At 50.6% G+C, this 24613-nt stretch overlaps 2 protein-coding genes across 8 annotated transcripts in view; one reads left to right on the forward strand and one right to left on the reverse strand.

Moving 5' to 3' along the window:
* Window positions 1–16130, reverse strand: part of FAM168A (family with sequence similarity 168 member A) — a 129829-nt gene extending 113699 nt beyond the window's left edge. For 2 of the 5 annotated variants that reach the window (XR_013181096.1, XR_013181095.1), the window contains exon 1: window positions 15560–16043. Coding sequence is in view for 1 of the 5 variants with exons in the window: in XM_077174619.1 (XP_077030734.1) it covers window positions 15560–16028 (469 nt within the window). In the remaining 4 variants the exon portion in view is untranslated. Of the gene's footprint in view, window positions 1–15559 lie in introns of all 5 variants that reach the window. The other 3 variants (XM_054627675.2, XM_077174620.1, XM_077174619.1) reach the window with 3 other exon arrangements.
* Window positions 16131–18058: 1928 nt separating this feature from the next.
* Window positions 18059–24346, forward strand: PLEKHB1 (pleckstrin homology domain containing B1). Of its 3 annotated transcripts, none has more exons than XM_077174621.1 (7): window positions 18059–18148; window positions 19205–19272; window positions 19719–19871; window positions 20745–20847; window positions 21648–21687; window positions 22865–22970; window positions 23040–24346. In XM_077174621.1, exons 2-7 carry the CDS (start codon window positions 19236–19238, stop codon window positions 23177–23179), a joined length of 579 nt encoding a protein of 192 aa, XP_077030736.1. In that variant the 5' UTR covers window positions 18059–18148; window positions 19205–19235; the 3' UTR covers window positions 23180–24346. The 3 variants fall into 3 exon arrangements, with proteins under 3 accessions (XP_077030736.1, XP_054510624.1, XP_054510625.1); XM_054654649.2 differs by lacking the exon at window positions 18059–18148 and adding an exon at window positions 18222–18298; XM_054654650.2 differs by lacking the exon at window positions 18059–18148 and adding an exon at window positions 18226–18298 and having other exon boundaries at window positions 23043–24346.
* The last annotated feature ends 267 nt before the right edge of the window (window positions 24347–24613 follow it).

Below are 24613 nucleotides of genomic sequence, written 5' to 3' on the forward strand. Positions count from 1 at the left end.
ATGGGTTTAAACCACCTTTCTCCTTGCAATGTTTTTACAAAATCAATCTCCTCTATTGATATTGAATTCATGTTTATTCTTATACCAGCTCTCTGCTATTTGGGTTGAGCTAAATAAAAGCCCATCCCCACTGTTAGATTAGTCAGGGCAACATCTTTTAAAGAAAGATACTGGAAAAAGGCAGGATATCATCCTAAGTCTCATCCTTACACGCTTCAGTGAATGGAATGGCAGAATTTAACTGCAAAAAACGACATTTCCATCAAGTACAGCAGTTTTGTACCCCAGTTTCTTCAGCTAAGTGAAGTGGACGTGTGTCCTTCAATGCACAGAACATACAGGGCTATTTTACAGAACTGTATGGAAAATCATGTAGTCACTGGAGCTGGTGTGGGCACCTTTGATAACCTTTATCTTCCACTCCCCACTGCTTGGTATCAGTGACATTCCAACATGAACCAGCTGGGATTATTCAAGCCACAATTTTCTACCTTTGGTGAGACTCAAGTATGGAAACAAAGCCCTAAATTCTGACTTCGGGAGCAGGAATTGCAAGGAACATTATTTGCAGGGAGTGAGGCACACGAAAACCTGCCCTTGCCTTTCTCCCCACATCCTCAGGCACAGTCACCTTGCCTGGGAGATCAGCCTTCCACATCTTCAGCTCTTTTCTCCCTGGATAGCAGGAGGAACCAGCTTTCTAGAAACTCAAATCTTATTCACAGCACAATGGAAGTCTTTGATTTTTAAAAAATACTGTAAAAAATTTTTCAAAGTACCTATCCAGGCTAAAGCAGCCTGTCCAAAATCTTCTACAGCAGATCCCTATGGGGAAAGGTTGATAAAGAGGACAGAGCTGTCAACCTGTACTTTCATAACCTCCCACCCTAGTTTTTCATCACAAGGTTCTTCCCTAAGCTCTGCATTTCTTCCTTCAGCTGCTCATTTTCAGCTCTTGAAAGTTTTGGTACAAAGGAGCCACAGAGACAATTTTTTCTCTTTGATCAATCACGTCCCACTGTTCAGAAAACAGGCTCCAAACCATTAATCTTGCTTATGTTATCCAAACGCGTGCTAGGATCTCATCTTTCCTATCATTTATTTAGCACTGAGCCCCCTGACAATACATCTGAGGCGTTCTTAGATCACTTCAAACATCAGCCAGGCCAGGATGGCGAGGCAGAACTGGCAGGGATGAGCCTGAGATGCAGACAAAGACTGAGCAGTGCACGTGGCACTTCTCCTGGAAACGCCGTGGACAGTGCCCAGCTGTCCCTCAAGGAGCACAGGGCATCACCTGGACACATCCAGGTGCCACAAGACATCACCTGGAGCCAGAGCATTCCAACAGAGGCTTTGTCCTGCTGCATTGTTGTACCTGGTGCTGACACCCACTTGAAACTCTATTTTTTACAGTTCCCTAAATTAGGATGCAGTAGCAAGAGGTGAACACTTGGGATGGGATTGATTTGGAGAGAAAGGAAGGTTATGGATGGTTTGCATACAGCAATTAGAGGGGTGGTGCACTGCATAAATCCCTCCCTTAACTGCTCCTGTGTGGAGACCCACAAGACAATCATCACATTCCCAACCAGCCCAGGCTCCCACAGGTATTTTACAGCTTTGATTCTCCCATAAAATGAGGAAGCTGGGGAGCAAAGGAGGCTCAGGGGGGACCTTCTGGCTCTGCACAATCCCTGCCAGCAGAGTGGAGCCAGGTGGGGTCCGGCTCTGCTCCCAGGGAACAGGGACAGCACAAGAGGAAACAGCCCCAAGTTGAGCCAGGGGAGGTTTAGATTGGATATTGTGAATATTCTGCCCTGTAAAAGGGTCCAGCCCTGGCACAGCTGCCCAGGGCAGTCAGTTCCCCTCCCTGGAGGGATTTAAAGCTGTGTGGATGTGGCACTTGGGGACATGGGGCAGTGGTGGCCTTGGCAGTGCTGAGGAATGGTTGGATTTGATGGTCTTGGAGGGCTTTTCCAACCTTAACAATTCCGTGATTCTATAGAGGGGAGTACATTTATTATATAAATAGAAATCTTTTTAACCTTCACTCCCAGCAAACCAGTTGCATCCCCATATTCACCACGTGCTCCACAACATTTTTGGGCTTGTTTCCAGCTCCAGTTAATTTGAGCTGTATCCCAAACCCACCCTTCCCACCGTGCCATCCTCCACAGAAACGCTGAACTAGAAGGAGGTGGTGATTTTAATGTGAAGTTTGGCCCATTAAATAAAAACTAATGTTTCAATCAGCAAACTCCATCACCCCCTCACACAACCCCTGTGCCACAGCCAGGGGTTAACGGTGCCTGGTGCCCTCCAGCAATCCTTTCTGCCTGGGAAGAAAATCCTGGTCACAGTTTCATCATTTAAATGTCGCCCACAGCAACCTAATCCTTGACAAGAACATGCCCTGCACTGGTCTCTACAGTTTTAAACAAAAAAAAAAATCAATTTTAGAGATGGGAAGTGCTCTTTTCCTTGGATCATTCATCCCAAAAGGCAGTTCACCTTTAACAGGTTCTCCCTTTAAAACTTCCTAGGATGCATGGGAGGGCACTCAGTGCCTGGAATTTTCTCTGGGATGCTCCTGCAGCCAGACTCTCCCTCTGATAAGCCAAGCAGACTCAGCTCTGTGCTTCTCTGTGTGTGTTTTTTCTAGTCCTCAGACTATTTTTGCATTTCTTCCGTTCCCCTACAACTTATCCAGGAGCTATTTCAGGATGCTGAAATGGAAATCATACTCAGGAAAGTCACAAGCACCAAATACAGAAATGAAATATGTTCTCTTCTAAATATTTTCCTGCTCGTACACCTAAAAACAAAAAAAAAAAAAAAAAAAACAAAAAAAAAAAAAAAAGTTTAAAATCGCCTTTTTTGTTACAGCATCACTGCTGGTGTTTACACCCACCTGCTCTGTAATCCCTTTGAGCACCACTGCTCATAAAACAACTTTCTCAGAGCCCCTTTAGGCACTGGAAGGTGCTCTAAGATCTCCCTGGAGCCTTCTCCTCTCCAGTCTCCCAAAATCCTGTTGCATCCATGGCTGGATCATTGAAACCCTTCTAAAACCCATCCACTTGACCACAAGAACCCATTTTTAATCTGATTTATTTGCTGCTAACATCCTGCCAATTCTCTCCATCAGAATATCACTTGGTTCTAAAATGCCTCCCAGGTCACAATTTAAACAAGAGCTTCCCTGGATCCATCCCAGAGGTTTCAGCAGGACCAGGGTGAGTTCTCAGTGCTGCTGCTCTCCTTTGAGCTACTTAATTGAAAACAGTAATTTAAGCACAGTCAACTCGATTTAATTTCCTAGTGATGACAAAAACTAGCAACCTATTTAGGCATTATTAACTTACAATCAAGTTGAAATTACCTTGGCTGTAAGTAGGAAGCAGATCTGCTCTAACAGGACTGAGTTCAAGCCTTTAAGCACTCCTTTATTCATTGGGGTTTGGCTGTCTCTGGGTGTTCTTTCATTTTTAAGAGTTGTTTATTGTAGACAAGGCAGAATCCTGAGTGGGTAAATTGAAATCAGTAACCTTTGGAAAATGGATTCCCACAATTTTCCTGATTTATGGATTTAAAGAGACACAAGTTTTGAGAAACTAAACAACCCAAAGTGAAAATCCACACAAGAACACAACAGTGTCTTTAACCTCCAATGATGGCTTCTCACCCATTCTGTATTCAGATTGTATTCAGAAATAAAGCTCAGATAATCTGGGATGATGGACAGGAAACAAAATGTTTTCATTTTCCACTTTATTTTAGCATGTGAGAACAAAATTGTGTGAGTTTGCTAATAATGTGCATTATGGACACAGTGCCAAGCAGGAATAAATTATCCCTGTGTAGAAGAATCCCTCTAAGATGAAACACTGAAGGATAAGCAATTTTAATGGATCAGCTCGATTTTTCAAGGCATTTTAGGAAACAAAACTGGCTTTAAAAATAATGTACCTACACACATTTTTCTTCTGAAATTAGAGTGACACAGTTATCTTGAAAAAAACCCCTATTTTTAAAGGCTTCCTTCCAGCTCTCTAACTTGCCTGGGTTATCTGATAACACTCTGCCTTCACTTCCCAGTGTTAATTTGGTTTGTTCCTGCACTCCTGTGTGCTGCCTACAAACACAAAAATGAACCAAATCAGGCAGAAACTATCAGGGTTAATTATAATCAGCCCCAAAATCTTGAGTGCTATTTGTGGCAGCAGTGGATTTTTATCTGCTCTCCGAGTCTGAGCCACTCAGTAAAACAAACACAGAAGGGAACTCAGGAACTGTGTCCCTACGGATTCAGGTGCTTTTTGGGAAGGTTTTAAAAGTAGTCTCTGAATCCTCTGTGCACAGTCTCTGTTTGCCCAATTTTGGGGTTTTTTTAACTCTGTCCAGCTACTTGAAACGAATGTGAAATGCCTGGGGGTTTTATAACCCCTCATGCTGCTGATCCTTCCTACTGTTACCGCTCTGGCAGGAAACACAACTCCCAGCAAACCGCTCCAATTAAAACAGATTTCCGCTCTCAGCACCAGGAATAGACTCTGGATACTCCCCAGTAACTCTAAAATGGATACTCCCATTAAATTATTTCAATGTAAAAAGATTTGCAGACAGCGCTGATATCCAACGAAGCATCTTCATGAGACCACAGCTCAAGTAAATTTAATATCTGGGGTTTTTTTCCCCTTCCTCTTTGCTTAATGGCAATATCCCTAAAAGTACAACAGCTCCTGGTGTCTACCTTGAGGCAGGAAAAGGAACATTGCCCTGTTTTCTCCTCCCTCCATGTTCCTGGAACCTGGTATCTCCAGAGGGCAAGAGGAAACCAAAAGGCAAAAAATAAGAGATTGTTTTACCCAATGCTCTTCCCACTATATTTGGGTAAATATAAACACCCACAGAAAGCAAGAAATATTAAAAAAAAAAAAAAGTCATAAGAAGATAAAAATCATAGGAAGGTCAGGTAAAACCTAACCTAAACTGAAGGCACAACTTCCTGCAGGAAGAAAACTCCATGACCCATAAGCCCCATGGCTTATCCTGATAGCCAGAAAATCCTGATAACACCAAGAGAATCATATTCCAGAGTGAACTCCCTCCCTGCTCCGGGAGAAAACTCTGCTGAGGTCCTTTCAGATTTAAAAACAAGATTGTCCAAGAAGTAAAGCCCAGCTAATCCTGACTGCCGGCACAGTCCTGGGGAGAGAGGTCTCACACGGAGAGAAGATTCAAATCAAGATTTGCACAGATCAGAGGCCTGAAGTGCAAACCTGAGCAAGGGTGACACCAGAGCTGTCCCCACAGCCCTGATGTCACACAGACACATTTCCATGTGGCAGGGATCAATTTGCTCTGAAACCTTTCTAAGACTTTAAATAAAGGGCACAAAAAAGGAGTCCAAGCACAACCTTCCCATTCCTGCGTGTGGCAGAGAAAGGGAGGAATTTGTCACTGCAGCATCCTCCAATGTTTCATTTATCTGTCTCTGCAAGTGCAAACCAACCCTTTTTGCCCCATTCCAAATGGGAAACTGAGGCACTGCTTATGCAGTTTGGGAACTGGAGGGAAATTTAGGGCATGGAAAAAAGCAGGTGCCACTCTTCCACCATTGGATCACGAGAGCATTGCTCATGCCTAGCAAATTATGAGCCACAATACAAAAGGTTGGAGATTTGGGTTTTTTGGCAGGGAGATCTCCCTTGAATTAAGAAGTCCAGCATGAAGCTGAAAATTCATCCCAAAAAAATCTCCACTGAAGACAATTCTGTTATGTGGAATTTGGTTAAAGCCTGAAACTCTGGCCACAAACAGAGGGAAAAAAGACAAACATGAGGCTTTGTGTCAGGAGAAGGGGAAAATACACAAACTGCAGGGAACAGGATGGAACACTCAAGTCAAGTGCCAGGAACGTCAGTGAAGAGCATCAGGAAAGCAGGAGAAAGTCAAGGACATCCAGGGAAACACCCATGGTGAAAGTCACACGTATGTATTGAGTGCTGGCAGGGAAAAACGAGCTTGGATTCTGGAGAAAAATGGTTTCCTGCTGCTTTCTCCAGCCTGTGCTCAGAAAATCCAGCCTCTGCAAACATGCTTTGTGGATCAGCACCATGGCCTCCAAGAAACAGCTGGCTGCCATGGATTTCCTCTTCCCACAGACAGCACCAACACTGGCTGATCACTGTGGCCACAGGAAGCGACTGCGGCAGCTGGAGCCAAGCAGGTGAGCAGAGATCTCAGGGATCCTGGAAAAGAGCTCCAGGGGAAAGTCCAAGCCAAGGTTTGGCAATCTTCACACGCTGCCATGCCAGGCTTTTCCTTCCCACTGGCTTGCAGGGTGCCAGGAGAGGAGCTGGTAGGAGCTGCCTCCCAAAGCAGCAGGAATCTGCTTCCAAGCAGGACAGAGGCTTTTCCTGAGCCTGGAGCTTGCAGGAACTGCAGGCTGAAAATTCCTCTTGCAAGCCAGTGCCTCCAAATGCAAAGCTGTTTGCTCCACACTGCATCCACAGGCTCCTTGCACGTGGATCCCTGAGCTAAAAGATGCATCTGGTACCAGATGCGAGGGAAGGCCCCAGAAGATCCTGGAACTGAACAAATTGAACAAGGCTGCACGAGTGATGAGAGAATGTTTGGATTTGAGTGATGGAACAATATTGGAGGGAAGGGAGAGAGCACAAATTGCAGAGCCAGCACCTTTCCAACTAATAAGACACCTTCCCAAATGAAACTGCTGATGCATCCAGGAAAGGCACGAGCTGAACACAGGAGAAGGACACTTAGAGGGGGAAATGAGGCACAAAGTCAGACCAAAAAAAAAAAAAAAAAAGAATTTTCTGTTGCTATATATGGATGTAGGGAGTCTGGATAACAAGCAGGAACAAATGAAATCCTGGCCAGCAGGAAAGAAAAAAATGAGCTTGTGACTGGACTTGAAAATTATTAGTGCCGTGGTGTTCAGATGTGAAAGGAAGAGATGGCTGCAATGTATCCCTAGAAATAAGGTGGGAAGGCTCACCTCTCTGACAACTATCAACACTGCAGGAAAACTTAATTTCCAGGGCAGAAACTTGCTGAGTTTTAATGGGTGAAGCCAGAAGGAGGCTCTGGAAGCACCAGGACAGGTAGGTGAGTCCATACTGGGGGAAAAAAAAACCCATGTGGGGTTAGGGAGGGGACAGGAGGGATACAGAAACTCTCATGCAGCAAGTAATTACAAGAGATTAGCTTCCCTAAATCATAGGTGACAATTTGTAACACCAAGTAACTGATTTGGGCCTTGTTACAAGCAATAAAGCTGCAGAAATCACTGGACTGGAAGCCTTGACAGTGCAGAAAAAGAACAGACTCGTATTTAAATATATCCCAGAAATTCAATCAGGACTGCAAAATGTCTTGATTTCAATAATTGATTTTAACCTGTATGACATTTGTGCTTTTTAGTTATCATCTTAATGAGATATCAACATAATCACGGGCTCACAGAATCATCTGGGTTGGAAAAGACCTTTAAGATATTGAATCCAACTGCAATGAAAACTGGCATCACTTGATTTTCCACAAATGCAACACAGCAGAGGAAATATGAAGGAATTTGCATATAGATGATCCACTCACTGAGTTTCAAAATGCTTTTGGGATCAAAAAGGAAACAGCTCCAGAGTGAAGTCTGAAAAAGCTTCTGGGGCAAATCAGAGATTGAACTCCCCTCACAATCAATGGGAGGACAGCAGAAAGATTGTTTAACAATTTACATAAAAGCAATTACAGGGTACAGCCAAAATGAAACCACATGGATGAGTCAAGACCAAACTGTGTCAAACCAAAAGAGCCTGGTGAAACCCAATAATGACAAATGTAAGGGCAGGGTACATTGTGCAGGTGGAGAAGTCCCAGCTGGGCTGATGGACAGGAGAAAACAACCCTGAGGGGATGGATATTGGATCACAAATAAAATGTCAACAATACAATAGAATTGCCCAAAAAAAAAGAAAAAAGAAAAAAAAAAGAAAAAAAAGGCAGTTCAGATTGTTTTAAGAGTGCCATGTGGAAACCAGCATTATTTTGTTTTATACAATGCTGATAAGGCCATGCAGTGCCAAGTCTGAGGAGAGGGAGAAGTAAACACACCAGAGTACAGAGGAAAGCTGAGGGAATAATAAAGAGATTTGGATACAAAATGATCCATAAGAACACACTAAAGGGCTGTGCCAGCCCAGGAACACAAACTGGAGGAGGATGTGACACGCTCCCATCGGTGGCAGCAGAAACAAGGGGATGGGTTATTCTGAACAGCAAAGCAAAGCATCTTCATTTCTCAGAGATCACAGCATCCCAGGATGGCTTGGACTGGAAGGGACCCTCAAGATCATCCAATTCCATCCCTGCCATGGCAGGGACACTTTCCACTATCCCAGGTTGCTCCAAGCCCCATCCAGCCTGGCCTGGAAAAATTCCAGGGATCCAGGGGCAGCCACAGCTGCTCTGGGCACCCTGTGCCAGGGCCTGCCCACCCTGGCAGCCAAGAATTGCTTCCTAAAAGATCTAAGATATTGGAAAAGCTTTTAACCAAATTGGTTAAGTGTTCACTGCCAGCTTCCTGAGCAGGCTGGCACCTCTGAGACTGGAAGACTTTAAGGAAAAATTAGAAATACATTTGTTAAGGATGCTCTAGGGACACTTTATCTTGCCTCGAGGAGTGAATGGACTGGAAGGTATCCCAAGGTCTCTACCAGCTCTGCATTCCACTATGGAATGATTCCCCAGAAGCCCAGGGTGTTTAACCATGGAGGCCTCCAATATTTCAGAGACCACAAGGGCTCATTTGCAGTATTTTTCAGAACACAGGAGAAAAATTGGAAGACAAACATTTCTAACACAACTACATCAGGAGAGGGCAAAATGACTCAAGTAAACACCAACCTGTTTGCCAGACACGAGCTTTGGACAAAACAAGGGAAAACTGAATCAGGCTGGGTCTGGACTTAAAAAGAACAGGAGTGAAATCAATGAGAGGCAAGCCAGTGTTATGGAAAATAGGCCTTGTCAGCCAAAGCTGAGGAGATCCATGGTGCTAAAGGTAAGTGCTGCAGTGTAACAGGCAATCTTTTGAGGATGACATCCCAGTTAAAAAATTACCACTGTGTGTGTGTCAACAAAGCAGCTGAGCAGACTCAGAGCTGGCCGAGGGACAGATGACTAAAAGCAGCCACTGGTGGAAAATCACCAGCAAAGTGAGCTGCAGTGGGGCTCTGCTGGGCCTCATCCAGAGCCCAGAACCATCCCAGAGGTCCACTGCAGACCTGGAATCTAGGGAACAAGATGGGAAAGCCAGAGCCCCCCAAACAGAACCTGCCCAGCACTTCCCAGGCAATGCCCTGAGTTTGACTGCACCGCAACCAAAGAGCACTTGGTTGTGGAATTAAGAGTTCCCTCCAAAGGGAAAAATTATTGAGTATCAAAGGACCTGGATTTAGACAATAACTGGCTCTTGGAAGTAATAATGAGAAATTAATTGAAGCGACACCTTGGACAGGGTGAGGGAGGAGGCAGCCACCACCTCCCTGGGCAATCAGCTGTGCCAGTGTTTTACACCCATAGGTTTTCCCTTATTTTGTTCTTCTCTCCGTGCCCACGCTTGCTGGAGATGTCCCACCCTTTCTGGAATGCCCCAGGAACCCACCCTGTCCCTGGCACCTGCTCCAGCAGCAGCACAGCTTCCCTGGAAAGCAAATCCACGTGGGTAAGATGCTCCGGGGCTGCTCCGCCGTGTTTGCTTTTCCAAGGGCTCAAATTTTAAACATTTCTTAGACAAAGAAATATTCTCTTGAGCTCCCAAATCCATATTAAAAGACTCAGCTATCCAAGAAAGTTCAACAGCTGGGATTTGGATGCTATGGTAGAGAAAAAGAACCCAGCTCTCCAGTTTATGGCACTGCATTGTAAGGCTTGAAAACTTCTGTTGTGAATGCAAGTCAAGTCAAGATCAAACTGGAAAAATATGTGGAAAGCCATAATTTTGTAAAAGCCATTAAAAGTCTCATTAAGTGACACCATACACAGAAAACTGAAGAAAATGATTTGTAGAATAAACTGCTACAGAAGCAAATGTTTACACAGGGACCTATTCCAAAGTAATTGCATTTTAAATGCTCATGAGCTTCATAGAAAATACTTTTCAGCAGGGAAAAGCCTCTGGAACCTGTCTGTCCATACAGGCATGACAACTGTCCTGGGTGAAATGTCATCAGGAACTGTAATGATTGATCTCATTTTGTCCATCAAATCAGCAGGAGAAGGCAGAATCATGGAATTGGTGAGAGTGGAAAAGACCTCAAGGATCACGGAGTCCCCCAGCACTGCCAAGGCCACCACCAACCCATGTCCCCAAGTGCCACATCCATGTGGCTTTTCAGTCCCTCCCTGGATGGGGACTCCACCCCTGCCCTGGGCAGCCCATGGGACTGTGGGGACTCTTAGGACCTTGTTTAAAATAACCCCAAAAATCCCCTTGTCCATTAAAAAGTGAGTCATTATTGGCTATAAATCCAAGTATAAAGAACTGAATGGAAAATGGGGATAAAAGAAGATCATGCTCAAAATTTCTCACCACTTCCTCAGGATTTATTTTGCAAACTCAGGATGGTAAAACCCACTCGTTATCAAATTTAGGGAGCTGCTATCTAAGAGCAGAGAAAGCAGAAGCTCAAGCACTGGGCTTTAATTTGTGGCAGATAAAGAGCCTGATGCCATAAAAGAGGCAAATCTTTTTTATTAAGCTCTACAGCAAATTAGAAGGAAAAACCCTGCGGACCCCGAGATGTTATGGTCTATTTTAACTTTTGCTGCAGTCTGCAATCTTTATCCATTTTATCAAAGAATTAGACATGCCTAGCAGGCATGATGCCATCTATTCTTTTTTTTTTTTTTTTTTTTGCCAGTTTAGTACTTTTCCTCTCATAAAATACTCTAAGCTTGTCTCCAATAATCCTCCCAAATCTCTAACCCTTGCTGAGACAAGGAAGGCAAAAACCCATCAGCCTACAAACACACTTCAGCTTCAGCCTTCCTATTGAGAAATTATTGCACCGGAGCCACGACCAACCCCAGTTTTCTGCTCTGAGTTCTCCTTTTTCCACTCTCCAGTTTTCCACAGGACCCTTTCAGCCAGGGAGAGGAAAGGGAGACAGGGTGAAGCACAAATACAGACCAGAGGAGGGGAATGGGGTGGTATTTTTTCAGCTTTTATAAATCCTATGACGATAATCTCCTAAATGGTTTGCTGGGGAGCGTCAGCAGGCCCACATTTTTTTTTCCCTCCCAGAAAGCACAGTCACTTGAAATTCCTGTGCAGTGCTCAGGGTTTTCTGCACATCCATAGTAAACAAAACCCAGAGGAGCTCTGGAAAAATTATCCAAATCCCACTCATGCTCTAAAAAATCTGTGAGTCTCCGTCATCATCAACAGAAGCTCCTTCCCTACGTGGGTCTTAAAAATAAAGAGCTCCCACAAATTTCAGATCTGCAAATGCTGGATATGCCTTAATGGAATTGCCAAAAAGATCCAAAAGCTGCATTTTTGCTGCCTGGGATCCTAATTACAGGTCTGGGATTCCTGTTCCAGACGCCCATGGCACACCTGTCCTCAGCAAAAGAAAATCCTAGAAATTCCCAACTGTTGCTTCCCATTCAAGCTAAAAAACAAACATAAAACCCCACCTTGAGATTATCCACAAACAAAGCACTGTTAAAGCAGAGCATAATGTGAAGTATAGATCATAGGTAAAATCATGTTTTTACATTGATTTTACATTGATTTTACTCTCTCTCTGCCCAGGTGGGCAAGTAGGAAGTGCCATCACATCCTGACTTTCTCCTAAAATCAGGTTTACACAAATCTTACCAGGAAAACGTTCTCCCTGTGAGGGTGGGAATGCCCTGGCACAGGGTGCCCAGAGCAGCTGTGGCTGCCCCTGGATCCCTGGAATGTCCAGGGCCAGGCTGGATATTGGGGCTGGGAGCAGCCTGGGACAGTGGGAGGTGTCCCTGCCCATGGCAGGGGTGGCACTGGAGGAGCTTTAAGGTCCCTCCCAACCCAAATCCTTCTGGGATTCCATGAATTTTCATAAATAAACACAGCCCTGCCACTGACATTCTCCCCTGGTATTTAGGGATATCAATGTTTGTGACACAAAAGTAGGAACAAAGTGATTCAGCTGAGTGGAAGGAACAAGAAAGTGACACAATATAAACAGCTCTGGAGAACCGTGTCTGTCCAGCTGGTATTTGAGTCTCATGGAAATAATTCCTAAAATTTTATTCCCACTTTTAAATAGTGACAGATCAAGAATCAGTGCTGTTTAATCAAGAGACTTAAAAGACCAACAGGTAAAAAAGCAGACAGGTGGATTTTATTTGTTGTCACTGAAACAGAAATCTTCATCTGCACAGCACGAGAAGCCAGCAGCATCCAGAGGGACCAAGGGATTGGAATTTGGAACCAGCAGAAAGAAAATACTACAGTGCATGCCAGGAGCTGTTTCCCAGTCAGTCATTCCACAGTGAATATTCCTACGGCCTGAAGGTGAGAAGTGATGGATTTGAAGCAGCAAACCTGAGCCCAGGTGATGAGGAGGAAGAAGAGGGCACAGGCAGGAGGGAGCTGACTGGGGGCAGGAACGGGGAGAGCACAGGGAGAGGCTTTGGGAATCACAGAGGAAACAGAAAGTACACGGAGCACTTGTGCTGCGGAAAGGGAAACCGGGGGCCTCTGCAGATCCCATCAGCCCCAAAGGCAGGGCTGGGACACAAATGGAGCTCCTGCCCCTGCTGCAGGAGCACAGGGCTCTCCCAGGGAGGTGGCAAGGTTGTGCTTCCCTCCTGACAGCCCCGAGAGCCGCTCTGCAGAGAGCCGGGAATGCTCTCAGGGCTCCTGGGGGGAGCGCCTGAGGAGCAAGGCCTGAAGTGCCAGCACACCTGGAGCCAGGGCCAGAGGGAATTCTGGGCACGGCTCTGCCAGCAGGTGACATCCCAGTGCCCCACTTCCCTGCCAAGCCCACGCCTGGGAGCAGCTCCCAAAGGCAGGCAGTGCCCTGGATCCCACACACACCTCCGAGCTGGGCTCTGCCAGGCACAGCACAGAACTCAATTCACCCGATTCAATTCTCATCCTAATTGTGCCTCCAGTGCAGGTACTGCAGGCCTTTCACAGAGCTGCTGCTGCTCCAAAGCATCCTCGCTCTCCCAGAAATGCTTTCAGCACCTCCCTGCCCCGTCCTTCCCTGTTATCCCTCTGACCATGGGAAACTTCCCTTGATCCGAGAGATTTTAACCCCCCTGGGTTGTTCACCTACTGCAGTGCAGGCTCACCATGGAGTGTGACAGGTGGGCATCAACCAAGAGCACAAAGCAGCTCCACAGATGTTCTCCCCAAATGACTGCATCCTGGTTATTCCATGTAAATTTTTCTGCAATTCATGTTTCTCACTCCAAGGAATATTTTCTGAACAAACTCCAAACACATTTTGCTTCCAGTCCCTTTGTTCCAGAGGATATACATCTACCTGTCCTAAAAAAAGTGTGTCTTTGCTGACAGCCAGGAATTTTAATCAGCTGAAAAATATACCCCAAACCCCCTAGAACTGGACAATAACATCTGTAACACCTATCCCACCTTCCCTAAAATAAAGCACGGGGTTTGGGAGAGAAAGATTCCTTCTAAAAACTGTCAACATTTGCTTTGGTAATTAAAAAGTTGGGATGCATAGCAGGGTAAGTTGGTATTTGCAACTTGCAGAACAAAAGTTAATCAGATTTAACACAAATTTAATGGAAAATGCACAGTGCTGGTTGATATCAGCCCTTTTAATAACTATGTATGTATAACAAGAATAAACACACACATCATAGTTGTTGTTTAGGTTTTTTTTTTCAAATAGACTCAACCATAAGGGTCAGGAGAATCCACGAAACAGTTAAAATTCAGAATCAGAAAGAATTGGAGGAAAAAAAAAAGAAAATAAGCATTTGGTCTCTTCATACTAATTTCCTTTTTCTTTACATTGCTCAACATCGCTCCTCAATTTGAGTTCTAATCAACAACCACTTCACAGCTCACATTTTATGAAATAATGCAGTTGATGCAATCAAGTCCAGCAAAATGTTTCCCTAAAGATGTTTCCATCATTCACATTCCTTTAAAAACACACACACACACACACACACAAAAAAAAAAAGGCTCTGACTTCCTCCATCACTATTTAACAGCAAAAATAAACACACCACTGCATCTTAAATCATATTCTGATTAAAACAGAAATAGAATCTTTCTGGGGTTTCTTTCTGCTTAGCACAACATGTCTTTGTCCAGGAGAGGGGGGAAAAAAATACCCTCAACCTGCTCATTTTTCTGCACTTGACAATAATGAGCACCAAATAAATAAAATTCAGCCTATGGAAATACGAACCATAACCCAAAAGCCCATCACCATGTGCAGTGGGGGGCAAAAACGCCCCCAAAAACCCAACCCGGTGCAAAACCTCTTTCTGCTAATGAATATTTATTTCATTTCCATACTTCCAGGCTCCCCTGCCTTCTATAAAGGACTGAAACCAAGCTCCTTTTTGGCATTATTCCCCCACGATATAGCGATGGACTTCGCTGCCCTGAACGCCACAATGCCAACAACAGAGCGTGCGAGCAATCACTATTAAAAAGACATTAAAAAAAAAAGGGGGGAGGAGGGGGAACAATCCACATTTTCATAAAAAAAAACGACCGGAACAGGCATTTTATCCAGGCAGAAAAATCTCAACGCCGCCTTGCATTTCCCAACCTGGACGTCCCTGCTTTCATTCCTGTGGATGCTGCGCGCCGGCATCCCCCCGCTCCGCGCAGCCTTTAACCATTTTATCCCCATTCCATCCCCATTCCATCCCCGTTCCATCCCCGTTCCATCCCCGTTCCAGCAGCATTTCCCCCGAGCAGGGCAGCGGGACAGGCTCAGCCCGGAGTTGCCGATGTCCCCGCACCTCCCCGGCCGCCGGCCCCACGTGCCCCCGGGCACATTTCGGGGGGCTCGCCCATGCCGGGGGGCACCCCCAGCCCGGGCATCCCGTCCCGTGCTCCCAGGGATTGGGGAGAGCCTGGAGCGGGGGAACAGCCCGGGAGGGGGGACAAGGATTCTGCCAAGGGGGGACAGCGCGTTCGGGGGGCAACAGGCGGGGGGGGTACCGGGGGGATGGGACGGGGACACACGGCGGGCTCCGGGGCTCGGACAGGGGGACACCCGACAGAGCCCCGGGGAGATCGGGCTCCGCGGGGACACGGCGGCAGCAGCAGCTCCGGGGGGACACGGGGGACACGGAGGGACACGGGCTCCCCCCGCCCCGGGGCTCCGCTCTCCGCTCCCCCCGCCCGGGGCTGCGGGATGCTGCCCCGCCGCCCCCTCCCTGTGCAGCCCCCCTCCATCCCCGCCGTGCCCCCACGCCGCCACCCCGTTCCCGCCGCTGTCACCCGCGGGTGTCCCCCCCTGCCTTCCCCTCGCCTTACCTGCGGCTGCTCGGGCGGCGGCGGCCCCTGTGCCGGTGCAGCAGCTCTCCCTCTCCCTCTCCTCCTCCTCCTCCTCTTCCCGCTGCTCCCGCAGCCGCCAGCCGGGAATGGGGGGGGTAGGGGGGGCAGTACCACCAGCGGGACCGTTACAGCCGCCGCCGCTGCGGAGACTACAGCTCCCGGCATGCTCCGCGCCCCGCCGCCGCGGCCCGCCGCTGGCCGCTCGGCGCCAGGGGTCATGGGTAGTGTAGTCCACGCGGCAGGCAGGGGAAGGACATAATGCGACAGGGCCCGGACTGTCGTGGGGCGTGCTGGGAGGTGTAGTACGGCAGGGGTAGAGCCGCCGGACATGGCGGGAGTTGTAGTTCAGCGAGGCATGATGGGAGCTGTAGTCCGCGAGGCTGACGGGAGGCAGAAGGCCGCTACGGGAATCCCACCCGGGATGTGCCGGGCGGGGCTCCACGGCCATCCGCGATCTTATCTCGGCTCCGGGAGACCCTTCCCGGGTCGCCTGGCGGGCGCAGGGCCGCGGGCCGGGAGCGGGAGGGGAGCGGGAAGCGGCGGGGCCCGGCCGTGCCCGCCGCCCTCACGGAGCGCTGCCCCTCCTGCCCCTCACCGCCGCTCCAGCCCCTCACCGTGCTCGGGGCAGGAAAGGAGTATTTGGAAAGGGATGGAGAACCCCGTGGGTCTCACCCAAGGACTGACACTCCCCAGATCCCTCACAACGGCGGTCCCGTGTGTGTCGCTGCTGTTTTTGGTGGCGATGTGAGCTCCCTGAGCCGGGGGTGTGGAACGCCTCCCCCGGGAATCGGGGAATGAGGACTGGGATGCCCAGGGTCTGATCCCTGCCCTGGGAACAAACATGCCGGAGGGAACATCTCTCCTTGCGCATTTCTCCTGCAGGATTCCAAAGGGACACGCTCAGCTACAGGAAAAGGAGCCTCCGCAGAGATTTTTGGGGTGGTTAACCAGGTGCCCACCTGTCCCCATGGTGGGGATGACAGGAACAGCAAATTCTGTCGCCACGTTCAGCTCTGAACCCCCTGAGCGCCTGTCTCCACAGCTCCCTGGAATCTGGGGAGACCCCCTGTGGAAGACAGGGACTTCCTGAGACATAGGAAGAGGTTTGGAAATTCCTAAAACGCGAGGCTGTGGCTGGGATGGGGGAGATCCCCAGCAGGTTCCAGCAAGCAGAGCTGGAGGAAGAACAAAGCAGAGGCATCCAAGTTCATGGATTTTATTAAACAACCCCCAACTGCTATGGAAAACGGGGGGGGAAATCCAGGATTTGGCTCTTCTGAGAGTGTATTCCCTTTTGCTGGCTGGAAATAATTTCCTGCCTCTTTGGGTCACCATTTCCACCCAAATTTATCCTATTGAACATTTTAAAAAATCACACCCTAGTTGACAAAAAATAATAGATCAAGCTCCTCCAACTCCCAAAACAGCACTGTTTCCTTCCCAAGAGGAAAACCACAATGGAAAAGTTTTGACAACAATTAATTCCAATTAATGTCTGTATGGAGAGGCAGCCCAATCCAGTGGATAAATCCAAATTTTAGCCCAAATCCCTTCCTCAGGGAACTCTTTTCTGGACTTATGGCAGGACAAAATCTCTGGCCCAGATGGATTTCCAAACAATTTCCCTGATTTTGGGAATATTCAGCAGCGCCAGGATGTTTTGCAGTCCCACAGCCAGCACAGGGGAATGCACAAGGCTGTGAGCGTGGGCTGGCTGAGGAGGTGATTCCCATTTTAACTCCTTTGGGATCATCCAGCTGGCTGCTGGATGAATTTAATTCCTTCTAAAAAAAGGAAATAAAGCCAGCAATGGAGGGAGAGGAGGGGAAAGGGCTTCACGTTGAAAAATGTGCTGGAATAGAAAACATATATATATATATAAATAAATAAAGTGTTGCCATGTGCTCAATAAACATCTTTTATTTACAGCTGTTGCCTGACTTGTGTCTTGACATCCCCAAATAATCCAACCTCATGTCCCAGAGCCCAGGACTGTTCTAATTCCAGCAGGAGCCAGGACAAGCTTTGATTTTGACCCAGAGGATTGCTCAGTCCACTTGGAAATTCATTTCAGACGAGCACTTTGGTGCTTAAAACTCGAGTTTTCCCTGGTTTATTTCAGCATGAAACACCTCCTCAGAGCCATTCTGAGCAAGATCCTGAGAATTTTGGGCACCGCTCCCCGTGCCCAGCTCAGTGCAGGGCAGCAGCTCCCCCACGGATTCCCAAATTCCCAACTGCTGGATGGAAAGAGGGGAAAAGGGGGGATTTGAGGAGGGAGAGCGAGGATGGGAGCGGCTGGACAGAGCACGGACATTCTCGGCGGGCAGAGGCTTTTTGGGGCTAAATCTGGGGAAAGCGGGGCTAAATCTGGGGAAAGCGGGGCTACATCGGGGGAAAGCGGCGCTAAATCTGTGCGAAGCGGGGTTTTTGGCGGCGGGCAGCCCCGGGGCTGGCGGTGCCGGACTACAGCTCCCGGCGAGCCGCGCGGGCGGGCGGGCAGAGCCGGAGACCGGCGGCGGGAGCGGAGCGCAGCGCATCCCGCAGCGGCACCGCCGCCTCCGCCCGGTGAGGGATGCGCGGGGCGGCGGCGGGGGGACCGGGGATGGGGAACGGGGATGGGGAACGGGGCAGGGACACTGCCGGGGGGCCGGGACTCGGAGCTCAGGGTTCTGAGGGGGGAGAAACGGTGCCACGAAATTTGGCCACAAAATTTGGGTATGGAGGGGGGAAGATGTCAGGGATGCGGGATGATGAGGGCAGCAGATGTGGGTGCCGAGGGTTGTGAGCAGAGTGGGATGAGGGTGAGTGTAGAGGGGTGGGGGTACCTGGGGGTGCCAGGGGATGGGGGTATCCACGGGCTGGGATTTCCTGGGGATGTGGGCAGTGCAGGCAGAGGGTTCCAGGGGATGGGGGTATCCACGGGCTGGGATTTCCCGGGGATGTGGCAGAACGGGCGATGGTAGAAGGGCTGCAAACTCCACGGGGAGCTGGATGCTCAGGGGTTCAGGCACTCGGTAGCACAGGCACAGAGGTGCTGGGGGGTGTTTGTGCCTTGCCGTGCCCCCAGAGCTGGTGGGAGGTCCTGGAGGCCATGCCAGGGTGCCGAGTTGCCATCACTGGGAGCTGGGATTCCCAGTGGAAATGGGGGCCATGGCCGGGGAACTGCTTCTGCCTGCCCCTGGGGTGTTGGCTCTGCTTGGGGACCTGGGGAGCGATGACTTCATGGCCTTATTAAGGACTAATTTCCATCCAGGCAGGGAAAATAAACAAGTGTAGGTGTCGTTTAGCATGGAAAGTTACTGGGGCTGTAGGGAGGCACTGCCTGCTTCCATACACGGCCCGGATTTCTGCCTTTACCTCCACGGGCCGATAATCCCTAAATCCCAATGAGATTAAGGCAGGAGGCAAGGTGGCCGCAGTGCCTCCTCCGCCACGTTTCCCACATGACGAAACCCCGCGTCTGCCTAACCCCGATTAACCCGGGCGCTGAGCTCATCCCCCAGAAACACCGGGAGCAGCAAGGGTGAATCCCCATCCCCGGAGGCTGTGGGGAGGTGGGAGCCATGGGCAGAGGCAGGGGCGAGGCAGGAGCTGCTGTTTTAACCCCACTTCTGTTCCCAGCCCAGCAGATCCGGCGAAGCCCGCGGCAGCCATGGCGCTGGTGAAGAGCGGTTGGCTTTGGCGCCAGAGTAAGTGCCACCCTTGAGCTTTCTGGGATGGGAGCCCCCCCAGAAAACACCTGGGGAGGTTTGCTGGGAAGAGGTGGGGTGTGGGGGACACAAGGAGCCCCGACCTGGGCGGGTAATCCACAGCAGCAGGGAGATTGTGGCTCAGCCGCTCGCGGATTTGCGTCAGCGGAGAGGGGCTGCCTGCCATGAGAGCACACACGGCTCCGTGTCCGGGGCTGGATCTGCTCCCGTGCCTCGGCAGGGCAGCACCCAGTGGCCTGATGGCTTTTTTGGCAGCCTTTTCCCACTTACAGCCACCTGCTCACGCTGCCCTGGCTGCTCGTGCCAGGCACAGGTGTCCTGTGGGATGCAGCGGCTCCCAGGAGGGATCCGAGTTTGGGGGATGAGGTTGTGAGTGTGTCCCACCGGGCTTGCTGGGCTCCTGCAGCTGCTCCCTGTCCCACCAGGCTCCATCCTGCGCCGCTGGAAGAGGAACTGGTTCGTGCTCTACCTGGATGGCAGCCTGGTTTACTACCACGATGAGACGCAGCGGGACATGGACGGCCGGATCCACATCAAGTACAGCTGCCGGGACGTGCGGATCGGCCGCGAGTGCAAAGGTGAGCCGAGCCCCTGCTCCCGAGCCCTGCCCTCCCAACCCCATCCCACACGTGGCTGCACCCTCTCAAACAAGGCTCCACCTCTGCACATCCAGCAGACCCCCAAAATAACCCATTAATAACCCCAGGCTGCCCCTCCTCTCTGCCAGCTGGGAGATGCTGGATGTTCTCTGCCATTGCTTTTCCTGAGGGAAGGAAGGAAGGAGGAAGGAAGGAGGGAAGGAAGGAAGGAGCAACTCTCCTCCTGGTTAGTGCTTGTAACAAACAGGATCCCACGGCCCTGACTCATCGCTCACGTCTCGCACAAACAAGGGGAACAAAGCAGCAGCTTGGCGGGGCCCCGCAGCCCACGCCGCCGCACAAAGCGCCTTTCTGGGGCTGGGAGCGGCCGTGGGAGCACAATCCCACAGCTTTGTGCTCACCACTCGCTCCTGCCAAGCTTCACAACAGGGGAACACACACGAGCCTCAGGGATTTAAGATTTTGCTCTTGCTGGAGCTCACGATCCTGGCTCCAGCAATGAGCATCTCCCGTTCGTACAAAATTTGGGCGCGCTCCGGCAGGTTCAAAGCACAGGCAGCTCGGCCTCGTGGCCTCGAGCAGATTTTTGGCATTTTGCTGCCCTTCCATGTTCCTTCTGCCATGAGGGTGGAGGTTTCTGCCCATCAGCTCATTCCTTGTGCTGGCTTTTACCCTGTGAGAGCCTGAGTGCTTCCTCCACGTGGAGACGGAGCCAAAACAAAACCCAGGACTAACTTCCATCCAGGCAGGGAATGGCACATTCCTCTTGTGCCAGGAGGAGTGTGTGGAGCCCGGGGAGGCTCTGTGGGACTCGGCCGAGGCTGGATCCCACCCCATCCCTTCCCTTGGCAGACGTGCAGCCGCCCGAGGGGAGGAGCCGGGAGTGCCTGCTGACCGTGGTGCTGCGGGACGGCTCCAAGACCACGCTGTGCGCCGAGAGTGAGGATGACGCCGTGTAAGCGACTTTTCCATCCCAATTATCCCAGCCTGGAAAGGGCCCGGGCCGCAGGAGAGCCCTGGGCTGCTCCCACCACATCCCACCCTCGGCTAAACCATCCCCCAGCCCCTGTTCTCGAACACACTTGCAGGGCAAAAGGTGCAGGGGGAGATTTGGGGCTCTCACTGAATAATCCAGAGCCAAAAGCAGCTGGTTTTAAGCAATCCATCTCCTGATGGGGGAGTTTCCTCATGGATAAGAAATGCCCTCTTGGCCTGACTGAGGAGAAGGGTTTTCATCATTATTTGGAAATAAAAAGTCTGAATGTGAAGCCCTCACTGGCTAAGAGGCAAACTGCCCTTTTTAGCCTGTTCCACTTCTATTTATTTCTAAAAAAAATTAGAAATTAAATTAAAAAATTATAAAAATTGATTTTTTTTAAAATAAGAATTTTAAAAGTTGGCAGTGGCAAACGTTCTGCTGAATTTGGACGGAGGGAAACATACCAAGCAGGACTTATCAACTGAGCTTCACCTCAGCTGAGTGGAAATTCATCCATTATGTGCTCTTCCCCCAAATTTAGGTGTTGTTTTCCTGCCTGCCCTTGTTTTAGCTGGGGCCATTCTCAGGGATTGCCCTGGCCCATCCCTGTGGTGTCAGGTACCTCCCAGCACATTCCCAATCCCATCTGTTGGCCCAGCACTCATTTAACAGGGAATTAAAGAACAGTGCCACATCCAGGTCCCTGTGGGGAGGAAGGGGACAATTCCCACCCCTCCAGCACCCACCAAAACTGAGTACCTCTGTTTTATTTGCAGTGCTTGGAAGATGGCCGTGCTGGAGGCTAAATCCACCCCGGTGAGGCTTTGTCCCCTGAGCGGGGACACCGTCCTGGCACGGGATTTGGGAGTCAGGATTTGGGCAGGGAGAGGTTACCCCAGCCCTGAGCTTGGGGGGCTCCCCAACACCCACTGTGCAGCCTCAGGGACAGGGAAGAAGGTGGGGAGGGGTTGGATGCCACCACTGATGGCAGGTGACAGAGCCATGGGGACCCTGTGCACTGGTGGAGGGTGACAGGAGGAGAGTTAAGGTGACAGGGACACAGGGTTATAGGGACACAGGTAAGGACACTGTTAAGGTGACAGGGACACCATTAAGGTGGGCAGAGTTGGGGTGGTGAGACACAGGTAAGGTGACAAGGTCACACAGTTACAGTGACAGGGACAGTTAGAAACAATAGGAGCAGAGTTGAGGTGACAGGGACACAGCTAAGATGACAGGGACATGGGTAAGGTGACAGGGACACTGTTAAGGTTATAGGGACACTGTTAAGGTCACAGAGGCACAGCTAAGGTGACAGGGGAAGGTGAAGGGAATGAGAGCAGTGTTAAGGTGACAGGGACACAGTTAAGGTGACAGGGGCAGGTGGAGGGAATGGGAGCAAAGTTAACGTGGCAGGGACACTGTGAAAGTGTCAGGGACACTGTTAAGGTGATGGGGACACTGTTAAGATGGCAGGGACACTGTTAAGGTGATGGGGACACTGTTCAAGTGGCAGGGACACTGTTAAGGTGGCAGGGACACTGTTAAGGTGATGGGGACACTGTTAATGTGGCAGGGACACTGTTAAGGTGACGGGGACACTGTTAAGATGGCAGGGACACTGTTAAGGTGATGGGGACACTGTTCAAGTGGCAGGGACACTGTTAAGGTGACGGGGACACTGTTAAGATGGCAGGGACACTGTTAAGGTGATGGGGACACTGTTCAAGTGGCAGGGACACTGTTAAGGTGGCAGGGACACTGTTAAGGTGACGGGGACACTGTTAAGATGGCAGGGACACTGTTAAGGTGGCAGGGACACTGTTAAGGTGACAGGAACACTGTCACAGTGACAAGGAAGGGGCAGAATCAGGGTGAGCCGAGCACAGGCTGTGCCCAGCCCTTGGGACCGCTGTGATTGCCCACCCCAGGGCCCCAGAACCCTGTCCCCCCCCCCGTGTGTGACCCCACACTCCCCCACCCGCTGCTGCAGGTGCACGTGTACGACCCCTACGACGACGACTACTACCAGACGGTGCCCCTGGACTCCCACCAGGCTGCCTACATCAGCTCTGGCCACTACGGCCCCCAGTACGGAGGTGGGTGGCCCGGTGGCCCCTGGGGGTGCCCAGGGCCATCCCCCCCTGCTCACAGCCCCTTTTCCCCAGCAGCTCCCGGGGTGACCCACGTCATCGTGCGCGAGGATCCCTACCGCGTCTCCGGGGACCAGATGGCCCTGGGGCTGCTGGCCGGGGCCGCCACCGGCGCCGCCCTGGGCTCCTTCATGTGGATGCCCTGCTGGTTTTAGTGCCCACCACGCTGGGCCACGGCCCCCCTTCGCTCCCCAGCCCTGCCTTGGAACCTGCCCTGAGCGCCCTCAGCCTCCCCAGAGCACCCTGGGGACAGACTGCCACACACGGCCTGCCCCCGGCCCCAGCTTCTGCATTAAACAGCCCCCACGTGCTTCAGAGACCCCCAAACCCCACTCCAGAACCCCACAGCACCCAATTCCCATTGGCAAAGGTTCCCTGGGCCATTGGCAGAGCTTCCCCATCCCAAATCTCCACAGGGAGCTGGCTGCAGAAATTCCGGGTTTGGGAGAAGGGGGGAAAGTTTAATTTTTTTAATTTAATTTGGGGGGAAGTGGCTGGATATTTTTTGGCTGGGTGAACCCCACAATGCAGAGGCTTTTTAAGGGCATTTTTTGGGAGAGGCTTCAGCACCAGAGGGCACCACAGGGATGCTCAAGAGATGGGTAAAAGATTAAGGAGGATGAAACCCTTTGCAGGATTTCTACCCCTTTCCAACATGCACCGGTCCCCCGGGCCTGGCCAAGTTGGAGAAATGGTTCAAAACCCTCAGGAATTGGAGTTAAACCCTTGGAAGCAAGGCTGAGAAGAGCCCAGGGAATATCCCAACCTCTCCAGCCAAGTGGGAGGGACACACAGCATCCTCAGTTTCACCCTGGGAGGTGAACACAATCCCTGGTTTTCACTTTTGGGAGGGGGAGAAGGGCAGCTCTCCATGGGGACCAGGGAGCCTTTCTGGCAGCCAAGCTGGGATCTTGACAGCAGGGATTTGGGATTGAGGGGGGACACAACAGGGACAAACCCCTGGTCACGCCAGGGGACAAGCAGCAGCTCAGGGTTTTGGTTGGGCAATGGAAGAGGTGAGGAACAGCTGCCCAGTGTCACCCCTAGAGCCAGGATGGTATCCTGGAACCACGACTGACATTGAATTTAGGAATTACCACCCCACAGCTGGATGGAAAACCACCAGTGACACCAGCACCCCAGCCTGCTCCTGCCTTTAGGTCAGTTCACCCTGTGCCCATCAGGGGATTGGGATACCCCACCACACCATCCTCATCCTCTCCTGCATTCCCTGCCTCCCTCCTGCTGCGCACCCGCTCCCGGAAAGGGGGAAAAAATACAAAAAAACCTCTTTGAAGTCTAATAAAGGCAGTGAAAAACCAGCCCTGGCCTGAGGGTGAGTGAGGATGAGGAGGGAACGCTCAGTCTCAGCCACCTCGGGGGTGGGAAGGATTGTGTCCCCCTGGAGAGCTGCCCAGGGCTGTCACCAGCTCCCCTCGGCCGCCCTGCCTTTCCAGCAGGAGAGGGGATTCTGTCCCTCTGAGAGCCCAGGTGAGACCCCACCTGCAGAGCTGCCCCAGCCCTGGGGACACAGCAGCAGCAGCACCTGGAGCTGCTGGAGAGAGCCCAGAGGAGGCTCCAGGGCTGGA

The sequence above is a fragment of the Agelaius phoeniceus genome, chromosome 2 (genome assembly GCF_051311805.1).
Source record: "Agelaius phoeniceus isolate bAgePho1 chromosome 2, bAgePho1.hap1, whole genome shotgun sequence".
NCBI lineage: Eukaryota > Metazoa > Chordata > Aves > Passeriformes > Icteridae > Agelaius > Agelaius phoeniceus.

What these genes read in the sequence shown, in the direction of transcription:
- PLEKHB1 (XM_077174621.1), top strand. Translation starts at nt 19,236, where the DNA reads ATGGCGCTGGTGAAGAGCGGTTGGCTTTGGCGCCAGA. An exon ending in GATCGGCCGCGAGTGCAAAG is followed by an intron (nt 19,872 to 20,744) that starts GTGAGCCGAGCC and finishes TTCCCTTGGCAG; the next exon opens with ACGTGCAGCCGCCCGAGGGG. An exon ending in CTACGGCCCCCAGTACGGAG is followed by an intron (nt 22,971 to 23,039) that starts GTGGGTGGCCCG and finishes CCTTTTCCCCAG; the next exon opens with CAGCTCCCGGGGTGACCCAC.